This window comes from Ranitomeya variabilis, chromosome 4, assembly GCF_051348905.1.
Source record: "Ranitomeya variabilis isolate aRanVar5 chromosome 4, aRanVar5.hap1, whole genome shotgun sequence".
Classification (NCBI taxonomy): Eukaryota; Metazoa; Chordata; class Amphibia; order Anura; family Dendrobatidae; genus Ranitomeya; species Ranitomeya variabilis.
The window spans coordinates 213,835,965-213,857,128 of NC_135235.1; the positions used below are offsets into that span (position 1 = coordinate 213,835,965).

General features: G+C 40.7%; 1 protein-coding gene across 4 annotated transcripts in view; it reads right to left on the bottom strand.

Annotated features, from left to right (window-relative positions):
• Nucleotides 1-20,619, bottom strand: part of LOC143770337 (cell adhesion molecule CEACAM2-like) — a 43,817-nt gene extending 23,198 nt beyond the window's left edge. For 3 of the 4 annotated variants that reach the window (XR_013214606.1, XM_077259865.1, XM_077259864.1), the window contains exons 1-3: nt 20,425-20,601; nt 19,945-20,256; nt 1,673-1,954 (exon numbers count right to left, since the gene is read on the bottom strand). Coding sequence is in view for 2 of the 4 variants with exons in the window: in XM_077259865.1 (XP_077115980.1) it covers nt 1,673-1,954; nt 19,945-20,256; nt 20,425-20,467 (637 nt within the window). In the remaining 2 variants the exon portion in view is untranslated. Of the gene's footprint in view, nt 1-1,672; nt 1,955-19,944; nt 20,257-20,424 lie in introns of all 4 variants that reach the window. The other variant, XR_013214605.1, reaches the window with a different exon arrangement.
• Nucleotides 20,620-21,164: the final 545 nt, after the last annotated feature.

Here is a 21,164-nt window from a genome sequence, read left to right on the forward strand (position 1 = left end):
AGCGTCCTGGATAGCGATATCATTTAGTTTGACACGCAGCAGCGATCAGGATCCTGCTGTGATGTCGCTGGTCGCTGAATAAAGTTCAGAACTTTATTTGGTCGTCCGATCACCGTGTATCGTTGTGTTTGACAGCAAAAGCAACGATACCAGCGATATTTTACACTGGTAACCAGGGTAAACATCGGGTTACTAAGCGCAGGGCCGCGCTTAGTAACCCGATGTTTACCCTGGTTACCAGCGTAAAATGTAAAAAAAACAAACAGTACATACTTACATGCGTCCCCCGGCGTCCGCTTCCCACACTGACTGAGCGCTGCAAAGTGAAAGTGAAAGCACAGCACAGCGGTGACGTCACCGCTGTGCCCTGCTACTGCCGGCACTCAGTGATTGCAGGAAGCGGACGGCGAGGGACGTGAATGTGAGTATGTACTGTTTGTTTTTTTTACATTTTACACTGGTAACCAGGGTAAACATCGGGTTACTAAGCGCGGCCCTGCGCTTAGCAACCTGATGTTTACCCTGGTTACCCGGGGACCTCGGGATCGTTGGTCGCTGGAGAGCGGTCTGTGTGACAGCTCTCCAGCGACCAAACAGCGACGCTGCAGCGATCGGCATCGTTGTCGCTATCGCTGCAGCGTCGCTTCGTGTAAAGGTACCTTTAGTCTAGTAAACAGCATTGAACAGAAGGTCTTCTGATAGTGACTTTCCTGAGTAGCCCCATATAGAAGAGCAGATCTGGATGACAAATTAAGTAAGTTCTAAGCTGGACATAGGATGACGTTGACAAATTGAGGTGGTGCTTGAAGCACAATGTGATAGCGTGGCGAGAGTGTTTGATGTAAGAAAACTAGCTGAGGGTAATCACCTCAGGTGGTATCACCTAGATGCAAGTATACTGCCTTGATGTGATCTCTATGGGGAATCTTTGGCTTTCATTATACCAATAATGGGGTCTCTAGATGTAATTGTTCAGGGATGTGGATATGGCTTGTGACCCTATCTCAGAGCTGAACGTGGCTCTTGAGGTAAGAAAAGTTAAGGGTCACTGCTTTAGAGCTTGCAAGAGCTGCTTTGAAGCTAGCCAGATCACTGGATCCAACATGCTTCAGTGCAACTGAGTTCCTCCAATGCTGTAGAGGCAGCACTGTGTAACCGTTCACTGGCGCTATCTGTCAATCATCAGTAAGGCACCACCCACTGGGAAGCAGAAAGCCAAGAGAGAGGAGTAATTCCGGTCAGTTTTCAAAATCTTTACTTGTATTGAATATGGATCTTTTTTGTCTATTTCCAGTAAATATAAATCTGTCCTGGTCATGTGAAGCACCTTCGTGTAACTGTTCTTTCGTACTCCTAGGTGTCCTTCACATGCACATGACCGGAACAGAATCAGCTTTTCAAAGGTAAAACTGGTCAGTTCCCATCCATTACAACAGACATAGAAGAGAATACAAACAGCATTCAGGAAAGTGAGGAGGACAATCTACCCTTCCTTATCTATTCATCAGAGAACAGATAGTTAATGAAGTACATAGCAAATATAAAATATTATGTGAAAATCTTACTCCTTGTTCATTTTTTTGTGTGAAAAATAAAGAAATGGATGAAATACAGAAAATCTCAATATGCCTCCTAGAGTATAAACTACATTTCACATTGACAATGCACTTACAATACACAGTCAGACTCAGGGAGTTGCTGGTGTTGGAGCTGACAGGGTTCTGGATGGTGCAGGTGTAGGATCCACCGTCATTTTCAGCTACTGGTGTGAAGTCCAGGAATGATCCCCTACAGATCAAACGCTCAGAGCAGATAATCTTCTGACTGTCCCGGTAGAAAGTGTAAGTAGTCACAGTCTGATTCCCGGCGTCACACTGGAGGCTCCTATTGGTGCCATTAACAAAAGGATTGTTGATTGTAACATTGGAGCGGAGAACAGGAGCACTGAGTGGAGCTTTAAAAGAACAAAAAAATAAGTTACTAATGCGAAGTACGTAAATAAAAAAAATAATTGTGAATTTTAGAGTATCTGTGACAAAAAAATAAAAAACTTTATAAAACTGAAATAAAATATATACCTGTACATATATCTGTTTCATCTTTTTGGAGCTTTTTTAGGCTAAGTTCACACTAGCATTGTGCGCCGCTGCGTCGGCGACGCAACGCACAACGCACGCAAAAACGCGGCAAAACGCACGCAAAAACGCTGCGTTTTGCGACGCATGCGTCGGTTTTTGCCGAAAATCGGACGCAAGAAAAATGCAACTTGTTGCGTTTTCTTGGTCCGACGCTTGCGGCAAAAAAGACGCATGTGTGGCACAACGCAACAAAAAAAAACGCATGCGTCCCCCATGTTAAGTATAGGGGGCGCATGACGCATGCGTCGCCGCTGCGTCGCCGACGCAAACCCGACGCACATTAGCTTAACGCTAATGTGAACGTAGCCTTAGATGTCTGATGGCATTTTTCCTGAGATGGTGTCACATTCTAAAGATCCTCTAGTACATTGTTAATGGTAGTTTGTTAGAACACTGTTAAAGAGGATGTGTCACCAGGTAAGAAATGGGCAGCTTTTCTCTTACTTTATTCTCACTGCTCCCCTGAGTATTCATTTTTTCTTTTTTTTTTTTAAATCTGCCATACAATTCCAGAGATTTGGGTCTTTTTATTCAGCACCATTGTTTATTGTCTTTACTAACGGGGAGTGGCTCACAGGATAATTATGCAGAGAAGATACGCCCAAGAGGATCATTTGAGTCAAGCCCCCTCATTACAGCTCATAAATGTTAGCACTAAATCAAAAAGTTAAAGTCTGTTGAACCATATGGCAGATTTTGAAAAAAATGTAATACTCAGGGGAATAGCAAAAATAAAATAAGAGCAAACACTTGACACTTCCGATGACAGGGAATTACTGATCGGAATAGGAGAGCAAGAGTTTGAAGGGGTTGTCCACTTCATCTTTATTTTAAAAGATATGTTGAGGGCATGATTTTTATGACACTTACAAATATATATTACAGAGTCTCCTTCTAGCTAGTACAGCCTTCTTCACAGACTGAACAGATCTCCTGCTCTCAAAATGTGCACTAATGGGGAGGATGTAACCAGAACTGTCCATCAGAAACCTCCAATTGAAAAATACTTCACATGGAAAAAATGTTTGTCGTTTGTCAATCTGAAGCGTTTTATAATTTGGCATAGGATGTCAGTATAGGGTTAACAATGTTGCAAACAAGACATGTCCTCTGAAAACCAGTGGAATGTCTGCTCCAGTAAGGATAGACATAAGAGCTCTGGACACACCCCAGAGGTACTGGTAGTGGCATTTTCAATTACTAGGGGAAGATACAGAGCGATCAATAAAAAATACTGGGATTGACAACAGTTGCTCATGTTTGAAATTTTGCAGATCGGGTCTATAGGTTACTAAAATAGGCTGGTGAGGTCCCAGTGGTCATGGTGCACACAGGCAGCAATAACAAAGCTAGATGTAGGCTTGTTGGTCTTCACAATTATTATAGAAATGTAGACCATAATCTTAGGACAAAGATTACAAATTAGTATTTTTTCTAAAACTATCTGTATCTTGTGCCAAGCCACAGCTGTAGATTAGGGAGGTGAATAAGAGGCTCAGAAATTGATGTAGGAAGGACGGTTTGGTCATCCAGGAGAATTGGACCCATTTCCCTGTTCGCTACAAGTTCTACATTAGGCTCGGGTTGCACCTCAATGGGATGGAGGCAGCTGTGTTTGGGACTGATTAATGAAACTGAGGGTGAGATGGAGTTAGAGGAAGGAACAGCTAATTGGCATAAGAGGAAAAAGGATACAAAAATAGCAGAAAGTGCATGGTTACTAATTCCAGCAAGGACCCATATCTTTTGATCACATGATTGGGGCCTGAATATCCGATTGGCTAATCATGTCCGCCATTTCACTATATAATGTGGACCTCATGTCTCCTCCCACTCTCTCTAATACAGCAAGGAGGGTGGCAGGTTCTTTTGTCCTTCTTATAGCACTCGTGCACTTTAATCTCCCAAGCAGGCAAGTCCCCTGATGATGAGGCCTGCAAAGAAACGCGTCGGGACACTTCAATAGGGAGAGTGCAGGGCATGACTTTGCTCAGGGGTAGCTGTGGACTGCCCTTGTAAGGGCGGGAGTCTGGGACGCAGGTTTATTGATAGCCCAATAGGGATTGACAGGGTATTGTCTCCCGACATCGCTGACATATGGAACTCTCCGCTTCAGTGAATCATGGGCATCATTTACCTGGTCTGTGGCAATTGGTGAGATCATTCCTGTTTTAATTCTTATGATTTTCACTGTATCTTGTTTTCATCCCGCCTGTTTAAGTATTGAATGTTTGATACTTTTTTGATACTTGTTGATATCTATATAATAGGATTACCTGATTCGTTTTTGCACGTACTGATTATAGGTATCCTATATGTTGGGACAGTGTACGTCACAAGTAGAACTAAAGTTCCAATCATAATATATTAGTGCCATTAGTTGACACATTACCATACAGGCTGTATCAATTGGTACTTGTTTGAGGTGTTTTTGTTTTTTTGTGTTTTTTTGATATTTTAAATCCCTTTAAAATAAAGGTTAAGTTTTAATTCCTACTATAGCTGTGTTCCTATTATACTGGTGGGATCTTGTTGGATTATTCCAAATAGTCATTTAGTATTGCTTTTTTCTCGTACTAATTCCAGAAGCCTCACTGACAACATTCAGGAATTACAATTGATAAACTTGGAAGAAAATTATGATATAGTGAGAAAAACTAAGACATCACTGGATGACAATTATTACTGTTCGATTAATTTGTAAGGCAACTGTTTGCCTAAGAATTACTGTTAAAATAAACAAATGCTGAAAGATTTGCTTATATGTAATACAGTGAGTTTAATAAGTATTCAACATGTCTCCAACTTTTTAAGTAAATATACTGTATTTCTAAAATTGCTATTGACATGAAATTCTCACCAGATGTTGGTAACAACGCATCAAATCCACACAGGAAAAAACATCAAATCATAGATAACTTAATTTCTGGATATATGTAATAATGAGAAATGACGCTGGGAAAAAGTATTGAACACATGAAGATAGAGAGGTGCAAAAAGCCATGGAAAGTCATGGCCCCAGCTGAAAACTATACGTAGTTAAAAAAGCAACCCTGCCGTTTAGTAAAAAATAATATCAGCTGGTTCAGCTGATAGCCTATTAAAAGGTGTATCATTACCAAGATGCCCCACAAGAAACCTCTCATGATGGGTAAAACCAATGAGCTGTCTCAAAACCTTTGCAACCTTATTGTTTGCAACTGATGGCACAGTTTTCAGAAGAATTTTTAACTACTGAAGGTTACAGTGATTGGGCCATAATTTGGACAAGGAAACAACATTGCATCACCATAAGCTGGCCATGACCAGGTGCTCCCTGCAAGATTTCAGACAGCGGTGTGAAAAAAATTATCAGAAGAATTGTCCAAGAGCTAAGGACTACTTATGAATAGCTACAAAAAGAACTAGAAACAGCAGTTACAATTGTTTAAAAGAAAACAATAAGTAATGCATTCAACCTAAATGGCTTGCATGCATGCTCACCACGCAAGACTCCAATGCTGAACAAAAAACGTGTTCAAGCGCATGTACAGTTTGCTCAGCAACATTTAGACAAGCCTGTGAAATACAGGGAGAATACAGTCTGGTCAGATGAGCCCACAATTGAACTATTCGGATGCCATAATACATGCCATGCTTGGAGACCAAAAGGCACTACACATCAACCCAAAAACACCATACCTACAGTGAAGTGTGAAGGTGGGAACATCATGGTGTGGTGCTGTTTTGCAGCATACGGCTCTGGCAAACTTTAAATTCATATAATTGAAGGAAGGATGGACAAATGTACTGAGACATTCTTGATTAAAATCTGCTGTCATCTACCAGGATAATAAATATGAAACGAGATATTTCAGCAAGACAATGAACCCAAATACACAGCCAAGGAAACTCTCAATTGGTTTCAGAGAAAATTAATAAAGCTGCTAGAATGGCCGAGCTGATCACCGGACCCGAATCCAATAGAAAATGTATGGAAGGGACTAAAGCTCAGGGTTCATAGAAAGAGTCCATGTGACCTCCAGGATGTGAAAAGTGTTTGTGTGTAAGGCTGCTTTCACACTAGCATTGACATGGGGCAGTCGCTATGCGTCGGCCCGACGTGCCGACGCGCGTTGTGAAAGAAATGCCTGACGTGGGCAGCGGAAGCAGTCTTACGATGCTTCCGCTGCCCCATTGTAAGGTCCGGGGAGGAGGGGGCGGAGAAAATGGCGGACACGACGCGCAAAAAAAGTTACATGTAACTTTTTTTGTGCCAGCGGTCCGCCAAAACACAACGCAACCGTCGCACGACGGTTGCGACGTGTGTCCATACATTGCAATGCGTCGCTAATGTTAGTCTATGGGGAAAAAACGCATCCTGCAGACAACTTTGCAGGATGCGTTTTTTCTCCTAAACGACGCATTGCGACGTATACCAAACGACGCTAGTGTGAAAGTAGCCTAAGAATGAGCCAAAAATCACACTTAAGCAATGACGAAACTAGTTTCTCCAAACAGGAGGTGTCTTGAAGCTATCATCACCAACAAAGGGTTTTGTATGAAATATTTCAGTAAGCATGTTCATTACTTGTTCTCATTATTACACATAACCTAATTTATGGACATCTATGGTTTAATTTCTTTGCCCGGGTGGATTGGATGAGTCGTTGTCGACATCTGCTGAGAATTTTATGCCAATAGCACCTTTAGAAATAGATTTACCTAGAAAATCGGTGACATGTTCAATATTTATTGAAGTATAGTGGAAGCAAGTATGGGATTGGGGTGATGACAAAATAATAAGTTTTCATATATCCTTTAAGAAGATGGGGCTACAATGACACTAAACTTCAGGAAGGTGAATTCCGAACAGGGAAGAGATTATCTTAGTGCCATAAACTGGGACAATTTTCTAAAAAATAAAAATGCATAAAACAAACGGGAAATGCATAAACATCCTGAATAGGACCTGTGCACAATAAATGACAAAAAGAAGGCATTTACAGAATTAAAGCAAGAGGGGAGTGACGGGACATTACATATTTGTAGGCAAAAAAAATAAATTGTGTAAAAAGGAAAGCAAAGCAGAAAAGATTAAGACGGAGAGATTCATTGCCACGGAAAGCAAATATAATCCAACTACATAAATAGTAAGAATTTGAAACTCAATTATGATAGTGTTGGCTCCCTCAAAAATAATCTGGGAGAAATGGTGGAAGAGGAATAGGGAAAAGCCAATCTGCTAAACGACTTTTTATCCACAGTATTTATACAAGAAAATCACATGACAGACAACATGATCAGGAACAACCAGAAACTCTCCATTAAATGTCACCTGCTTAACCCAGGAGGAAGTAAGTGCACCCAAGCCAAATGTGGCTTATCCTGGAATAAGAAATTGGATCGCAGATATCAAGTCGTCATTTTATTCAGCTTCCTATGACCCACAGTATATGCCCATAAAGATGGATCCTACTTCATTGTTATCCCCAGTGTCCTCTCCCCCCCGCACCTCAGTGTCCTCTCCAGTAGCTCCATCATTGTTCTCCCCCACCCTCATTATTGTTCTCCACCTGCAGATCTCAAAAAAATGCAACAAAAAGTGACCAAAAATCTCGTACATATAGCAGGCATACTGATGCAACCTGTGCAGCCACATTGGGGCCAAATAGGTAAAGGGGCCCATTTTCATGCCCAAAGCAGGTGGATTTGTGTATTATGATGAGCCATTGGACTACAAAGGGTGTTCTTGCACAGGAGCCTTGTCTGTCTAGGTCCGCCAGTGTGATTTTATTTTTTTTATTGGTGACAATGACTGATGAAACACTGGTGATAAATCTGACGCATGGACCAAAAACCAATGATGTTCGGATCATCTTTTGCATATGTGAAAAATCTCGGACGTCTGACTGAGAATTAAGTGACCAGTGGATGTGAGCGAATTGAATTTGACTTGAATATTGCAAAAATCTGCATTCAGCAAAATACAGATTTTTTTTGTAAGTCACTTCCATTATTAATGAAGTGCACGTGGCCATCAATAAGTTAAAAAATAAAAACAACACTCATACATCACTAATTATGAAAATTGTCTCTTCAGAGAGGGAAAGAGTTAGAACTCCAGTGCCACTTATTGGAAGGTAGCAATCCTACAAGTCAATGTTGACCCTTTAACGAGTCTTGTCACATGACTTAGGATAATAGCCAAATCAGATTCTCAATTTGCAGACACTGATTCGGGGTACTGCCCCTAGTCAGTATATAGGGTATATAGGGGCAGTACCCCGAAACACAGTGTCGGCAAATTGAGAATCTGGTTTGGCTATTATCCTAAGTCATGTGACAAGACCCTCGTTAAAGGGTCAACATTGACTTGTAGGATTGCTACCTTCCAATAAGTGGCACTAGAGTTCTAGCTCTCTTCTTCTCTGAAGAGACAATTTTCATAATTAGCATATTACCCAGAGGAGCATTGCGGCTTTAAGTCTCCTCCTCTTGGCATGTCGATCTCCGCAAGGAGAAACGATACTTTTTGGATAACGGTCATACATCACTAATCACTTATCCAGCCCCTTCGCTCCTCACCACCACTTGTCCCGTTCCTCGTCGCATCTTCTCATCATGGCTGCTAGTGCTGAATCACAGCATGTATTCAAGACCATGCACAAGGTTTCCCCAAATCATCCCACTCCTCATAAAAGCTAGAAGTCCGTTCCAAGGTTGAAGCAAGATGCCCCAGAATTCAGCACAAGTGGCGATGATAAGAAGATGCAATGAGGACTGGACGGGTTATGCTGAAGAGCCGAAGGGTCGGAGAGGTGAGCGTTAAGGTGAGTATAAGTATTTTATTTTGTTTTTTCTCTACCGATTACATTTATTATGATCCAAGGACTGGAGAAAACAGGCAGGTTCGAATTTTGCCTGATCGGCTCATCTCTAGTGACCAATGCCAGGCAGCTGCTGCCAAGGCAAATAAAATCATAGCATGCATTAAAAGAGGCAGAGGTGCTCATGACAAGAATAGTTTTCTCTTAAACAAATCACTAGTCAGGTGGAATATTGGGATGGATTTATTCAAATTAAGCTAGAATTCTGGTTCTCCACTTGGCTGGTAGGGGGCCTCATTAACATGTCTGTGTCTAACATTGGTACCGATGTCATCAGTGTTTTGTCTGTGTGTCCGTTTTTACCATCAGTTTCATCAGTCTTCATAGATGGATAAATAAAGAAATTACAAAGTTTCTTTGCAGTGATAAATACGGACAGCATACTGATGCCATCCGTCTGTTGTACGTGTTTTTCACGGTCCCATAGACTATATTGACCCTTTTCATCCATGATATTGGAGAAAAACTGACATGCCTCTGTGTTTTGCAAGGACACATGATCCATAAAAAAGCACAGACATTTGAACAACCCCATTGATTATATTGGGTGCGTGCTTAATGAGCAGTGATATGAGCTTTAGCTGTAGATGCTTTGCCTCAATGGCCAAGTTCACACATTCAGTATTTGGTCAGTTTTTCACATCAGTTTTTGTAAGCCAAAACCAGGAGTGGGTGATAAATACAGGAGTGGTGCATATGTTTCTATTATACTTTTCCTCTAATTGTTCCACTTCTGGTTTTGGCTTACAAATACTGATGTAAAATACTGACCAAATACTGCTAGTGTGAACGTGGCCTATGACAGAAAATCTGTATCTCATGGAAGAAAATAAGTACATCCTTTCCTCTGCTTTCTAGTACTGAAATTCGAGCAAATTAAATTTGTGGGGGGAATATTCTGCAAACTTGAATTTCACATTTACATCTTCAGTATGGACATTTATCTACAATTAACCAAATGATAAATGTTTTATTATAAAAAAGGAAGCATTTCTAAATTTTATGAACTATACTTTTACTATCTTTTAACTCAGAGAGAGAAATTAGACTTTTTAGACTTTAGGCTGCATTCACAAATTGCGCCCGAGGTGGCTTTTTTGCCACAATAAACATAAAACTACATTGGTTTTTGTGCATTTTTTTTTAGAAAAATGTAAGAAGAAATGGAACCTAAAAACGACATGTGAATGCTAGCATAGCAAGAAATTAAATTCTTTAGATTTTTATTTAAATCCTCAGATAGGTTATAATTTGTGTCTAATTCATAGATTATAACATACTCTGTCTCCTAAATGAGCGAAAGCATGAAGTTAGGCCACAGAGTCGGCACTATACAGTATATCAACAGTCCAAACGATAGCAAGCACTCCCATATTCTTAAAAAAACTGCTTCATTGATCCAGTAGCATAAAAGGCAGAATAAACGATTGAACCCAACAACACAAAAATTAAAAAGGCAGCAATAAAATTATCCATTGTGCTCCTAGGCAACATGTAGATCCAACATACCGCCGGTACAGTCAGTGCAACTGCACCGAAGTCGGGAGGTGGAGGGGAGTTGCAGGGCAGCTAATACTGAGAGCAATATGGCCTGTTTCTCAGAGCCCGAGGCTCCATGGGGCCCATGGACAGATTGTCCTCATGTGCGGAGGGCAGGGAGCATCCCTGCAGCTCCGCTGCCCACAGGAATAAATGGCAGTGGAGCGCAGCTGCAGGGATCTGTCCTCTGCTTCCTGCTCGGCATTTTCTACTGAGCTGTGGTGGTCGAGAGTAGAGATGAGTGAACCTTCTAAGGTTCGGTTCGGTTTCGCTGAACAGAACTCCATTCGCTGAACGGTTCGCTGAATGGTTGGATGAACGTATCCGAAACCATTAGATTAAATGGGAGGCAAAAGTAAATGCATAGACAACTCCTTAAGGGGTAACAAAAAGCTTCCCAAACGGCTAAAATTAGGAGCAGACCCCTGGAAAAGTGGCAACAATTGACCCAAAGTAGAAATTTGCAAATGGCACAACAGCAGTCAGCCAGAGGCCTTATATGAGGTATCAGGATCTGTCCCAGCATTTACAGCTTGGAATTTAAGTTTTAATGAGGACCTGGTAGTTATGGGAGTGGTGTAAGCCTTCTTAGCTGGGAGACCTCACAGCTCATGCAACACCTCCAATTTTTTTTTTCATTCCAGCCACACTCAGATGCCACAAACATCGGTTTCATAGACTACTATTGGTAGAAAAATGTAAGAAAAATAACACAGGTAGTTGACTGAAAGTAAGTGCAAGCCTGCCTGTCTGTGAGACCTACTTACACAGGCAACTCACCAGATGGATACCTAACCTGGAGTCTCCACATTTAAAAAAATAATTGTCATACAGCACAAAAGTGGCATCAATTTCCGCAGAGTAGAAACAGTATAACAGGCCTCTGACACACCTTCCACTACAGTCAAGCCACCTGATGGATACCCAACTTAGAGTCCTCACATTTTAAAAATAATTGTCACTCACCACTAAAGTGGCTTAAATTTCCACAGAGTAGAAATATTATAATAGGCCTCTGACAGACCTTCAACCACAGGCAACCCACCAGATGGAGACCCAACTTGGAGTCTCCACATTTCAAAAAATTGTTTGTAACATCAGCATCAGTAGCAACAGCAGGCACAGAAGACACCATAAAGATGGCACAAACTGCAATAACGCAAGATGAATACATGACACAAAAAAAGACACATCGCCTAGTCTTCCCAATCTGCATCAGAAATGCAAAAGCTTGTTCATTTTAATGAAAGTTAGGCGTTCTACACTTTCAGAGCACAACCGGATGCGCTCATCCATCAGGACACCACCAGCAGCACTGAAGACACGTTCTGAGAGAACGCTGGCTGCCGGCATGACAAAACCTCCAAGGCATGACAGGCGAGCTCAGGCCACTCTTTCATTTTTGAAGACCAAAATGTAAAAGGGTACAAACTCCCCCTGATAACATTGATATTGAGCTCCAGATACTACTGCACCATCCTCTCCAGTCGTTCACAACGTGACAGTAAAATAAAGAACTTGGCACTCAACTTAGTATGTCATTGCAAAAGGATTTTTTATTATTTTTGCCGCCTCTAAACGTTTCGGTCTTATCTAGACCTTCATCATTCCGACTGCTTGTCACAGAAAGAACATGGTGTAAAATTGTATACACAGGATTGGAGTAATGAGCTCCTCAAAATGTTTATGCAGTTCGGTAAAGTAGTTACTCCTATCAGAATTCACGTGTAGGGAATAGGTATAACTGTAGCAAGATAGCATATGGTAGACCTTATTGGGCTGCAGTCTTAGTACTGGCATAGAATGTGCCTATAATAGCATCACAGTCCTGGTGCCACAGGGGCTTAATGTTCTCCGTAAAAAGGGTCCCTGCTGTGGAAATCAGGTGATGGCACAGTCGACCTATAAATATATGTCTGTCCTCCAGGGGCTGCAGTGGTGGTCAGGGGTTAATGTGTGCCAAAGAGACACAGTATCCGCCGCTCATCTCTTTGGCATACATTAACTCCTCACCACCCTGTGGTCGGCGCTCATAGCAATGCTGTATTTCAACTACATAGAGGAGATCGAGTTATGGCAGCTTCTAGCCTCCCATGGAGACTATTGAAGCATGCCTAAATTAAAAAAAAATCTGTTTTTAATTATATGAAAAAAATAAAAAATATATAAAAGTTTAAATCACCCCCCCCCCCTTTTGCCCCATTAAAAAAAAAATAAAAAAATTACAAACCTATACATATTTGGTATCGCCGCGTTCAGAATTTCCCAATCTATCAATAAAGAAAAAGAATTAACCTAATCGCTAAACGGCGTAGTGATAACGTAATTCTAGCGTTTTGGATATTTTTTTTTTGGTCACCACGACATTGCATTAAAATGCAATAGCGGGCGATCAAAAGAACGTATATGCACAAATGGTATCATTAAAAGTGTCAGCTTGGCATGCAAAAAATAAACCCTCACCCGACCCCAGATCACAAAAAATGGAGACACTTTGGGTATTGGAAAATTGCGCAATTATTTTGTTTTCAAAGTTTCCAATTTTTTTTCACTACTTAGATATAAAAGAACCTAGACATGTTTGGTGTCTATGAACTCGTAATTACCTGGAGAATCACAGTGGCAGGTCAGTTTTAGCATGTAGTGAACCTAGCAAAAAAGCCAAACAAAAAAACGTGTGGGATTAAACTTTTTTGCAATTTTACCGCACTTGGAATTTTTTTCCTGTTTTCTAGTACACAACATGGTAAAACCAGTGGTATCATTCAAAAGTACAACTCATCTTGCAAAAAATAAGCCCTCATATGGCCATATTGACAGAAAAAAAAAAAGTTATGGCTCAGGGAAGGAGGGGAGCGAAAAACAAAAACGCAAAACCGAAAAAAGCGTTGGGGGTTAAGGGGTTAACATATATACTGGATAAATGTCCTAACTATGACTAATATTACCTATTATTAATGAAGTCAGTGAATCATTCACTACAAATCTGCCATGAGGGGGAGCTTTGAATAATATTTACCACCACGGTGGTCAAGCTAAACAGTGGAAATTACTCACTGGAACCCAATTCTTGAAAGGGGAAACATTTATTAATCCTTACCCCCATGGAAGCCAACAGTGAAACTGTGCAAGGTTAGTCCACCGTTGTAGGGAAGAAACCTATCTACCCTCTGTGACTAATTATTAGGGTAAAAATTCAACTGTGTTAGACACTGCAATTTTAAATGAGCACTATTATTAACACTAATTAATTTCAAAGTAAAAGTTAAGTATTAATGTAAGAATTTTTAGTTAAGGGTCTATTTGCCTTTCGACAATCTGTTATTATATTGAAACATAGTTTTAGCATAAACAATTTGAAGTATAGTGGCTGCACAACTATATTAGGCCTAACAATTTTTAAGTGGAAATCTGGCCTTCTGATTTGCCACTGAAACACAGTGTTAGCACAAAGTTAGTAGTAGTAGGTTGAAGTAGCTAATGGGGCTTCCAGTGACTGCCACACAATTTTTGGACAATCTAGTTTGATGCTGGAAGCTGATTTTGCACAGGATAAGTTTAGTTTCAGCAGCAGCAGCTCTAGGGCAGGAGCGACCTCTCTGCACTGTGACACTGAGCAGATGGTGCCAGAAAAACAAGATGTCCGCTTTTTATATGGCCATGACACTGTGGATGGTTTCTGGGCCCTGATTGGTTGCCGGAATCAACACATATAAAGTTAAAGGGGGAAGCAAGCACAGCTGCTATAACCTTTCCACATGCTCCTCTGACCTAGACACATGCCCTCCCATCATCAAACTCATCATACAGCAGCACTGTCATAGCCGAAATAATAACAAAAGCATTAGTAGAAACGCGATCATTTACCGAACTGTGACCAACTTTTGCTGACTGAGTAAAAAAGGCTCATGAAAGCAAACATGAGTCCGAATGTGCTATATTTGAGATTGGCGAATGTTTTATGACCACGTACTCTCATCTTTAGTGGATAGGGCACTGAGGTGTGCTGGTGGAGAAAAACAATGGGGGTGGGGGGAGAACAAAGATGGAGCTGGTGGAGAGGACACTGAGATGTGGTGGAGAGGATACTGAGGTCTGCAGGTGAAGAACAATGATGAGGGTGGGGGAGAACAATGATGGGGATTCTGGAGAGGACACCAAGGTGTAATGGGGGAGATGACATCAAGGTGTGGTGGTGGAGAGGACAGGTGTGGTGGAGATAACAATGAAGAGTGGGGGTCAACAATGATGAGGGTGGGAAGAGGGGGTCAACAATGATGAGGGTGGGAAGAACAATAATGGAGCTCTTGGAGAGGTCACTGAGGTGTGGTGGGGGAGAACAATGAAGAGGATAAGGGAGAACAATGATAAAGGTGGGAGAGAATAATGATGAGGGTGGGGGAGGACATTGATAGGGCTGGTGGAGAGGATACTGATGTGTGATGAGGAGAGGACAGGTGTGGTGAGTGAGAACAATGATGAGGGTGAGCGATAACAATGATGGGGCTTATGGAGAGGACACTGAGGTGTGGTGGGGAAGAGGACAGGTGTGGTGTGGGGGAACAATGATGAGGATGGGGAGAACAATGAGGAGGGTAGGGGGAACAATGATGGGGCTGGTGGAGAGGACACAGGTGGGGTGGGTGAGAACAATGATGGGGTGGTGGAGAGGACACTGGGGTGTGGTGGGGAGAAGAATGATGGGGCTGGTGGAGATGACACATGTGTGGTAGGGGAAAAAAATGATAGTGCGGTGGAGAGGACATAGGCGTGGTGGGGAAAACAATGATGAGGTGGTGAAGAGGCCAATGAAGTTGGTGGGCTAGAAGAATGATGAGGTGGAAGAGGAGACAATGATGGGGGTGGGTAAAATGACAATGGTGGCGGAAGAGTACAATAATGAATGTGGGGGATAAGATAATGATGGATGTGGGGGAGATGACAATGAAGGGGATGGGGAAAGGACAATGAGGTGGGTGGGGAATTGGGATGGGAGTAAGGGGGCTTATAATGGACTTATGAACAGCAGGAGGGGGACGTTAGATATGGATGTAAAATTATTTGTGTGGTGGAGGAAGGTGCTAAGCCCTAGATAACGTCCTCTCCCATCTTACAATTAATTATGACACTATTAGAGACTTAAAATTTATTGGGGAGTGGTGGAGATTAGTGATGAGCGAGTATACTTGATGCTCGGGTTTTCCCGAGCATGCTCGGGTGGTCTCCGAGTATTTGTACGTGCTCGGAGATTTAGTTTTCATCGCCACAGCTGAATGATTTAAAGCTAATAGACGGCTTGAATACATGTGGGGATTCCCTAGCAACCAGGCAACTCCCACATATACTCAGGCTGGCTAGTAGCTGTAAATCATTTCGCTGTGGCGATGAGAACTAAATCTCCGAACACTAACAAAATACTCAGAGACCACCCGAGCGTGCTCGGGAATACCCAAGCAACGAATATATTCGCTCATCTCTAGTGGAGAAGGCAGTAAGTTGCCTTTATATGAATTGAAAGGTGGGAGAAGATGCTGTCAAGGTCTTGTAATGAATTGGGAGCTGGCGGAGGATGCTCAGTACTTGATAGCATCTTCTCCCACCCCCAAATTCTTTATGATGCTATCAAGGACTAATAATGAATGAAGGAACAGAAGACAGGGGCTAAGGCTATGTGCACAGGTTCAGGATTTGCAGGAGAAAATTCTGTTGCATATCCTAATGTGTTGGCAGAAAGAACACTGAGTAAAATACATTTATTTTTTTCCACATTTTTGCCATGCTTTTGTTGCATATTTCCCCTCACTTGTTAGTATGGGTGAAATACACTGCAAGAATTGACATTATGCAGATCTTAATCTGCAAGGAAAAATTGAGATTTCAGGGATCTCATTCACCTTGCTTGCACTGTAAAACCTTGCATATTTTCCATGTGCACATAGCCTTACAGGTAATTGGGGAGAGTCACAGACTGAATAATTTATATTATTGGGCAGCAGAGATTATAGTTAATGGGGGCACAGTGCTGCTTATCACTTTATATTTTGATTGTTGCATAGCTAACAGTGTATTAATGGTGGCATATATATCTGTAGTGCAGTGCGGGCGAGACACATAAATGAATACTATATATTCGACCTTATTATTTTCAGGGCTGCGACAATCATCGTGACAAGATGAGTCATGGCCGGGAGATGTCGACATGAGGGTCTGACCAGATGGAGAAGAAAGAGCAAAAAACAACTCTAATCAGTAGAGATGTCAGAGGTAAGTGCCTGGATATACAGTTAGGTCCATATATATTTGGACAGAGACAATTTTTTCTAATTTTGGTTATAGACATTTGCATTGATGAGTTCACTAGTGCTTTCTTTCTTTCTCAGGATGTACCAAACTGTAGATTTTGCCACTCCTAATATTGTAGCAATTTCTCGGATGGTTTTTTTTCTGTTGAAGGATGGCTTGTTTTACCTGCATGGAGAGCTCCTTTGACCGCATGTTTACTTCACAGCAAAACCTTCCAAATGCAAGCACTACACCTCAAATCAACTCCAGGCCTTTTATCTGCTTAATTGAGAATGACATAACGAAGGGATTGCCCACACCTGTCCATGAAATAGCCTTGGAGTCAATTGTCCAATTACTTTTGGTCCCTTTAAAAACAGGGTGCCACATGTTAAGGAGCTGAAACTCCTAAACCCTTCATCCAATTTTAATGTGGATACTCTCAAATGAAAGCTGAAAGTCTGAACTTCAACTGCATCAGAATTGTTTTGTTTAAAATTCATTGTGGTAATGTCTATAACCAAAATTATAAAAATGTTGTCTCTGCCCAAATATATATGGACCTAACTGTAGATATTATTCTGTATCTGCATTGATTGACTTGGAGTGATAATGTTATCTGTAAAATCCCTTAGGCTGCATTCTCACATTTAAAATGTAAATGTAAAATGTCCGTGAGCTGCAGACTTTTTTATCAGACGACACACGAATTTGTACAGTTTTCTAGATCCACTCACACATCAGTGATTTTCAAGGATTGGAGAATGAGATCTGTGAGGGTCACAGAATGTCCTGTTCTGATCCAATTTTAAGGATCAGAATAAGACATGCTCAATGTGTCTGTAAAGGCGTGCAGCACACCGACACTGCACACGGATACAGGAATCTTGCCTTATTATGTGTAGCACAGTCCCTTAGTATATAGTGTACTCACTTATTATGTATAGCACAGTCCCTTAGTGTATAGTGCATTAACTTATTATGTATAGCACAGTCACTTAGTGTGTAGTGTACTCACTTATTATGCATAGTATAGTCCCCTAGTATATAGTGCATTAACTTATTATGTATAGCACAGTTCCTTAGTATGTAGTGTACTCACTTATTATGCATAGTACAGTCCCTTATTATAGTGTATTCGCTAATTATGTATAGCACGGTCCCTTAGTATATAGTGTACTCACTTATTATGTATAGCACAGTCCCCTAGTATAGTTTACTCACTTATTATGTATAGCACAATCCCTTAGTATATAGTGTACTCACTTATTATGTATAGCGCCCTTAGGTACATAGTTTCCTCTTTAATTGTGTATAACACTGTCCCTTATTACGTACCACCCTCTCTAGTTATATATGGTGCCTTCCCTTATTATATAGCTTTCTCTGCTGTTGTGTACAGTGTTGTCCCTTGCATAAAGTAATCATGTTATTTTTCCTAACAAGGGCATTGTGTAATAAAGGATGGCAATATACATAATAAAGGAGAATATGTAAGATAGATATGTATGTGTGGCTATATATATATATATATATATATATATATATATATATATATATATATATATATATATATATATATTTGTTGCCATAAAAAGGGGGGAACTCAGAGACATTTTTTGCATAGTGGCCTCAAGCTGTCAGTGTTCGCCCCCTTGTAGGTCTGAAACATGAAACAGATATTTTTGTTGCTGACTTTTTACTTTTTGTGCTGTTGGGTTCAATGATTTTTGGGCCTTTTATACTACTGGATCAAAAAAGCAATTCTTTTAAGAAGAAGTGAGTGCTGACTATCGTCTGGACTGTTGCTATTACCGGAGTATTTGCTGTGCACCCGGACAGGTGAGCAGATTACTCCTTTTTTACATTACTATACAGTATATGCTTTGAAATGGAAAAAAAATCTAAATACATAAAGTACAGTATATAGACTTCTGATATATTATAGAATTGGGTATATTTTGCACAATTTTGTCAATTTTGCATCTGGATACCTGTTTTGACAATACTAACAACCATATATGAAAACATAACTTATTGGGTAACATAAATGCCAAGAAAACATATATTTAATAAAATTGTAGCATAAAAAATATTTAATATATTTGCAGCTTTTATTTTTTTTCATCTATCACCCTCTACAAAAATAATAACTACTCCAAAAGCGTTTCAATAACAATACAACTCATCTCGCAAGCCCTCAAAAAGCTACATTGACAATAAAAATAAAAGTTACGGCTCTTTGAGAGCAAAAAAGAAAAACATGCCTACTGTACTACTTGGCGATCAAACAGGTCTGGTCATTAAGTAGTTAATCCACTGGCGGACACAGATAGAAGAGGTCCATGTGCACAGACAATATACGGACCCTTTGCAGTGCGATAACTCAACTCTAGAAGTACAAATGACCCCCTTACTCTTCTACCCCTGTGAGGTCATAAATCAGAATAGAGGAGCTCAGAAAAAGACTCTTGAGTTAGAATGACCTCACTAAATGACTCTCAGTTAGGCTACGTTCACATTTGCGGTGTGCGCCGCAGCGTCGCCGCCGCAACGCACAGCGCAAATGTGAACACATGCACAACGCAGCTTTTTGCGCCGCATGCGTCCTTTTTTTCATTGATTTTGGACGCAGCAAAAATGCAACTTGCTGCGTCCTCCGCGACCCGACGCGGGCGCCGCAGGGACGCATGCGGCGCAAAAAGCAAGTGCACCGCATGTCCATGCGCCCCCATGTTAAATATAGGGGCGCATGATGCATGCGGCGCCGCTGCGGCGCCCGCCGCTGCGGCGGGCGCCGCTAATGTGAACGTAGCCTTAACCCATTCTGTAGGCAGCAACCCAGAGGCTATAGAAGATAAATGGTGCAAAATGTCTTAATGAAATCTAATTACAAAAATTATTTTTAGTTTGAAAATATGCAGTCAAATGTATGAAAGTATGCAGTTTCATTGCTCCTTTTCTTGTTTTGATACTGATTGTTAAAACATTTCAGGATAAATAAGTAAATAACGGATGAAATGTTCTTGTGTTAAACAAGCCTTTATCTGAATTGACTACATTGTATTTCTTATAGAATGCTGTGTGGAAAAGAGGCAGGATATGTTGTTACTTACGGAATACTCCGAGCTGATAGTTCTCAATTTGAAATGTGAAATCAACCTGGTTAGTTACTGTCAATATATATAATCTCTTGTCAGCGTCAGTGAGTTTCTCCAGTCTCAGGGTCCCATTTGGAAACAGTTGTGTTCTACTCTTGTAGGATGCATTGTAAGTTGGTGACTCGTTATTAACTATTCTTGCAATGAAGATTGCGCCTCCATCAGTTCTCCATATTATTTCACGATTGTCAGGTATTGTTATATACAGAATAAAATCCACAGATCCTCCTAGAGATCCATTTACTGACACCTGAGCAGATACTGCACCTGTAAAAAAGTAAAATTGAATGTTTATATACTTCAAAAGATAGATATATATATATATATATATATATATATATATATATATATATAATATATATATATATAGCTGTATATAGCCGTGACTCAAAAGCAAGCGATGCCATTTCTGAGAAGATATCAAGTATCACTCACCTGCAGTTAAAGCTAACAAGCACAAGAAGAGTCTCCACGCCATGTTCCACCTGAAATTTCTACTGAGACAATGTCACGGTTCTCTACCTCTGTGTTCTGCATTAGGCTGTAACCCTTGTACTTTGCCTTATCCACTCGTCATAGGGTGACACCTTACGGCTGCACTGCAGCGAGCCTAAGAGGAAGTAAGAAAACAATATTCACTATTAATCACAACCAATAGGTGTCCTCCTATTCTGAAAAGCAATGTCAGTCCCTGGTGGTGGTTTCCTGGTAGTATCTAGTACTTCTAAAAAATCTCATGCTCACTGTACTTTTTTTTGCACTGTGTAAACTGAAAATACCTAAGATAGAAACGTAATAGGAATATACTGTACAGTAAGGAAGCAAATAGTAATAGTGCATGAAAATAACCTAGGATACTTAGTAAACACGGCTTTTGATTTAAAAAAAAGTGTAAAAGTCATCCCACCGCGACAAGGTGACCCAATCATAAACTGACCTGCAGTGCGATTTCATAATCAATTTCTCTTGCAGCGAATATGCATTACACCATCGACTAAAATGAGGTAAGGAGAATCTACAGATAAAAAAATGCATTTTCAGTGTGTTTATACAGCATGAATTCATAAAAAATGCAAGTATTTCACACACGACTTTATCAATAAAGTTTCATCGCTAAGTAATAGAAAGTATGCAAACCAAAGCAGTTATATTTAAAACATGACATAAAAAAGGAG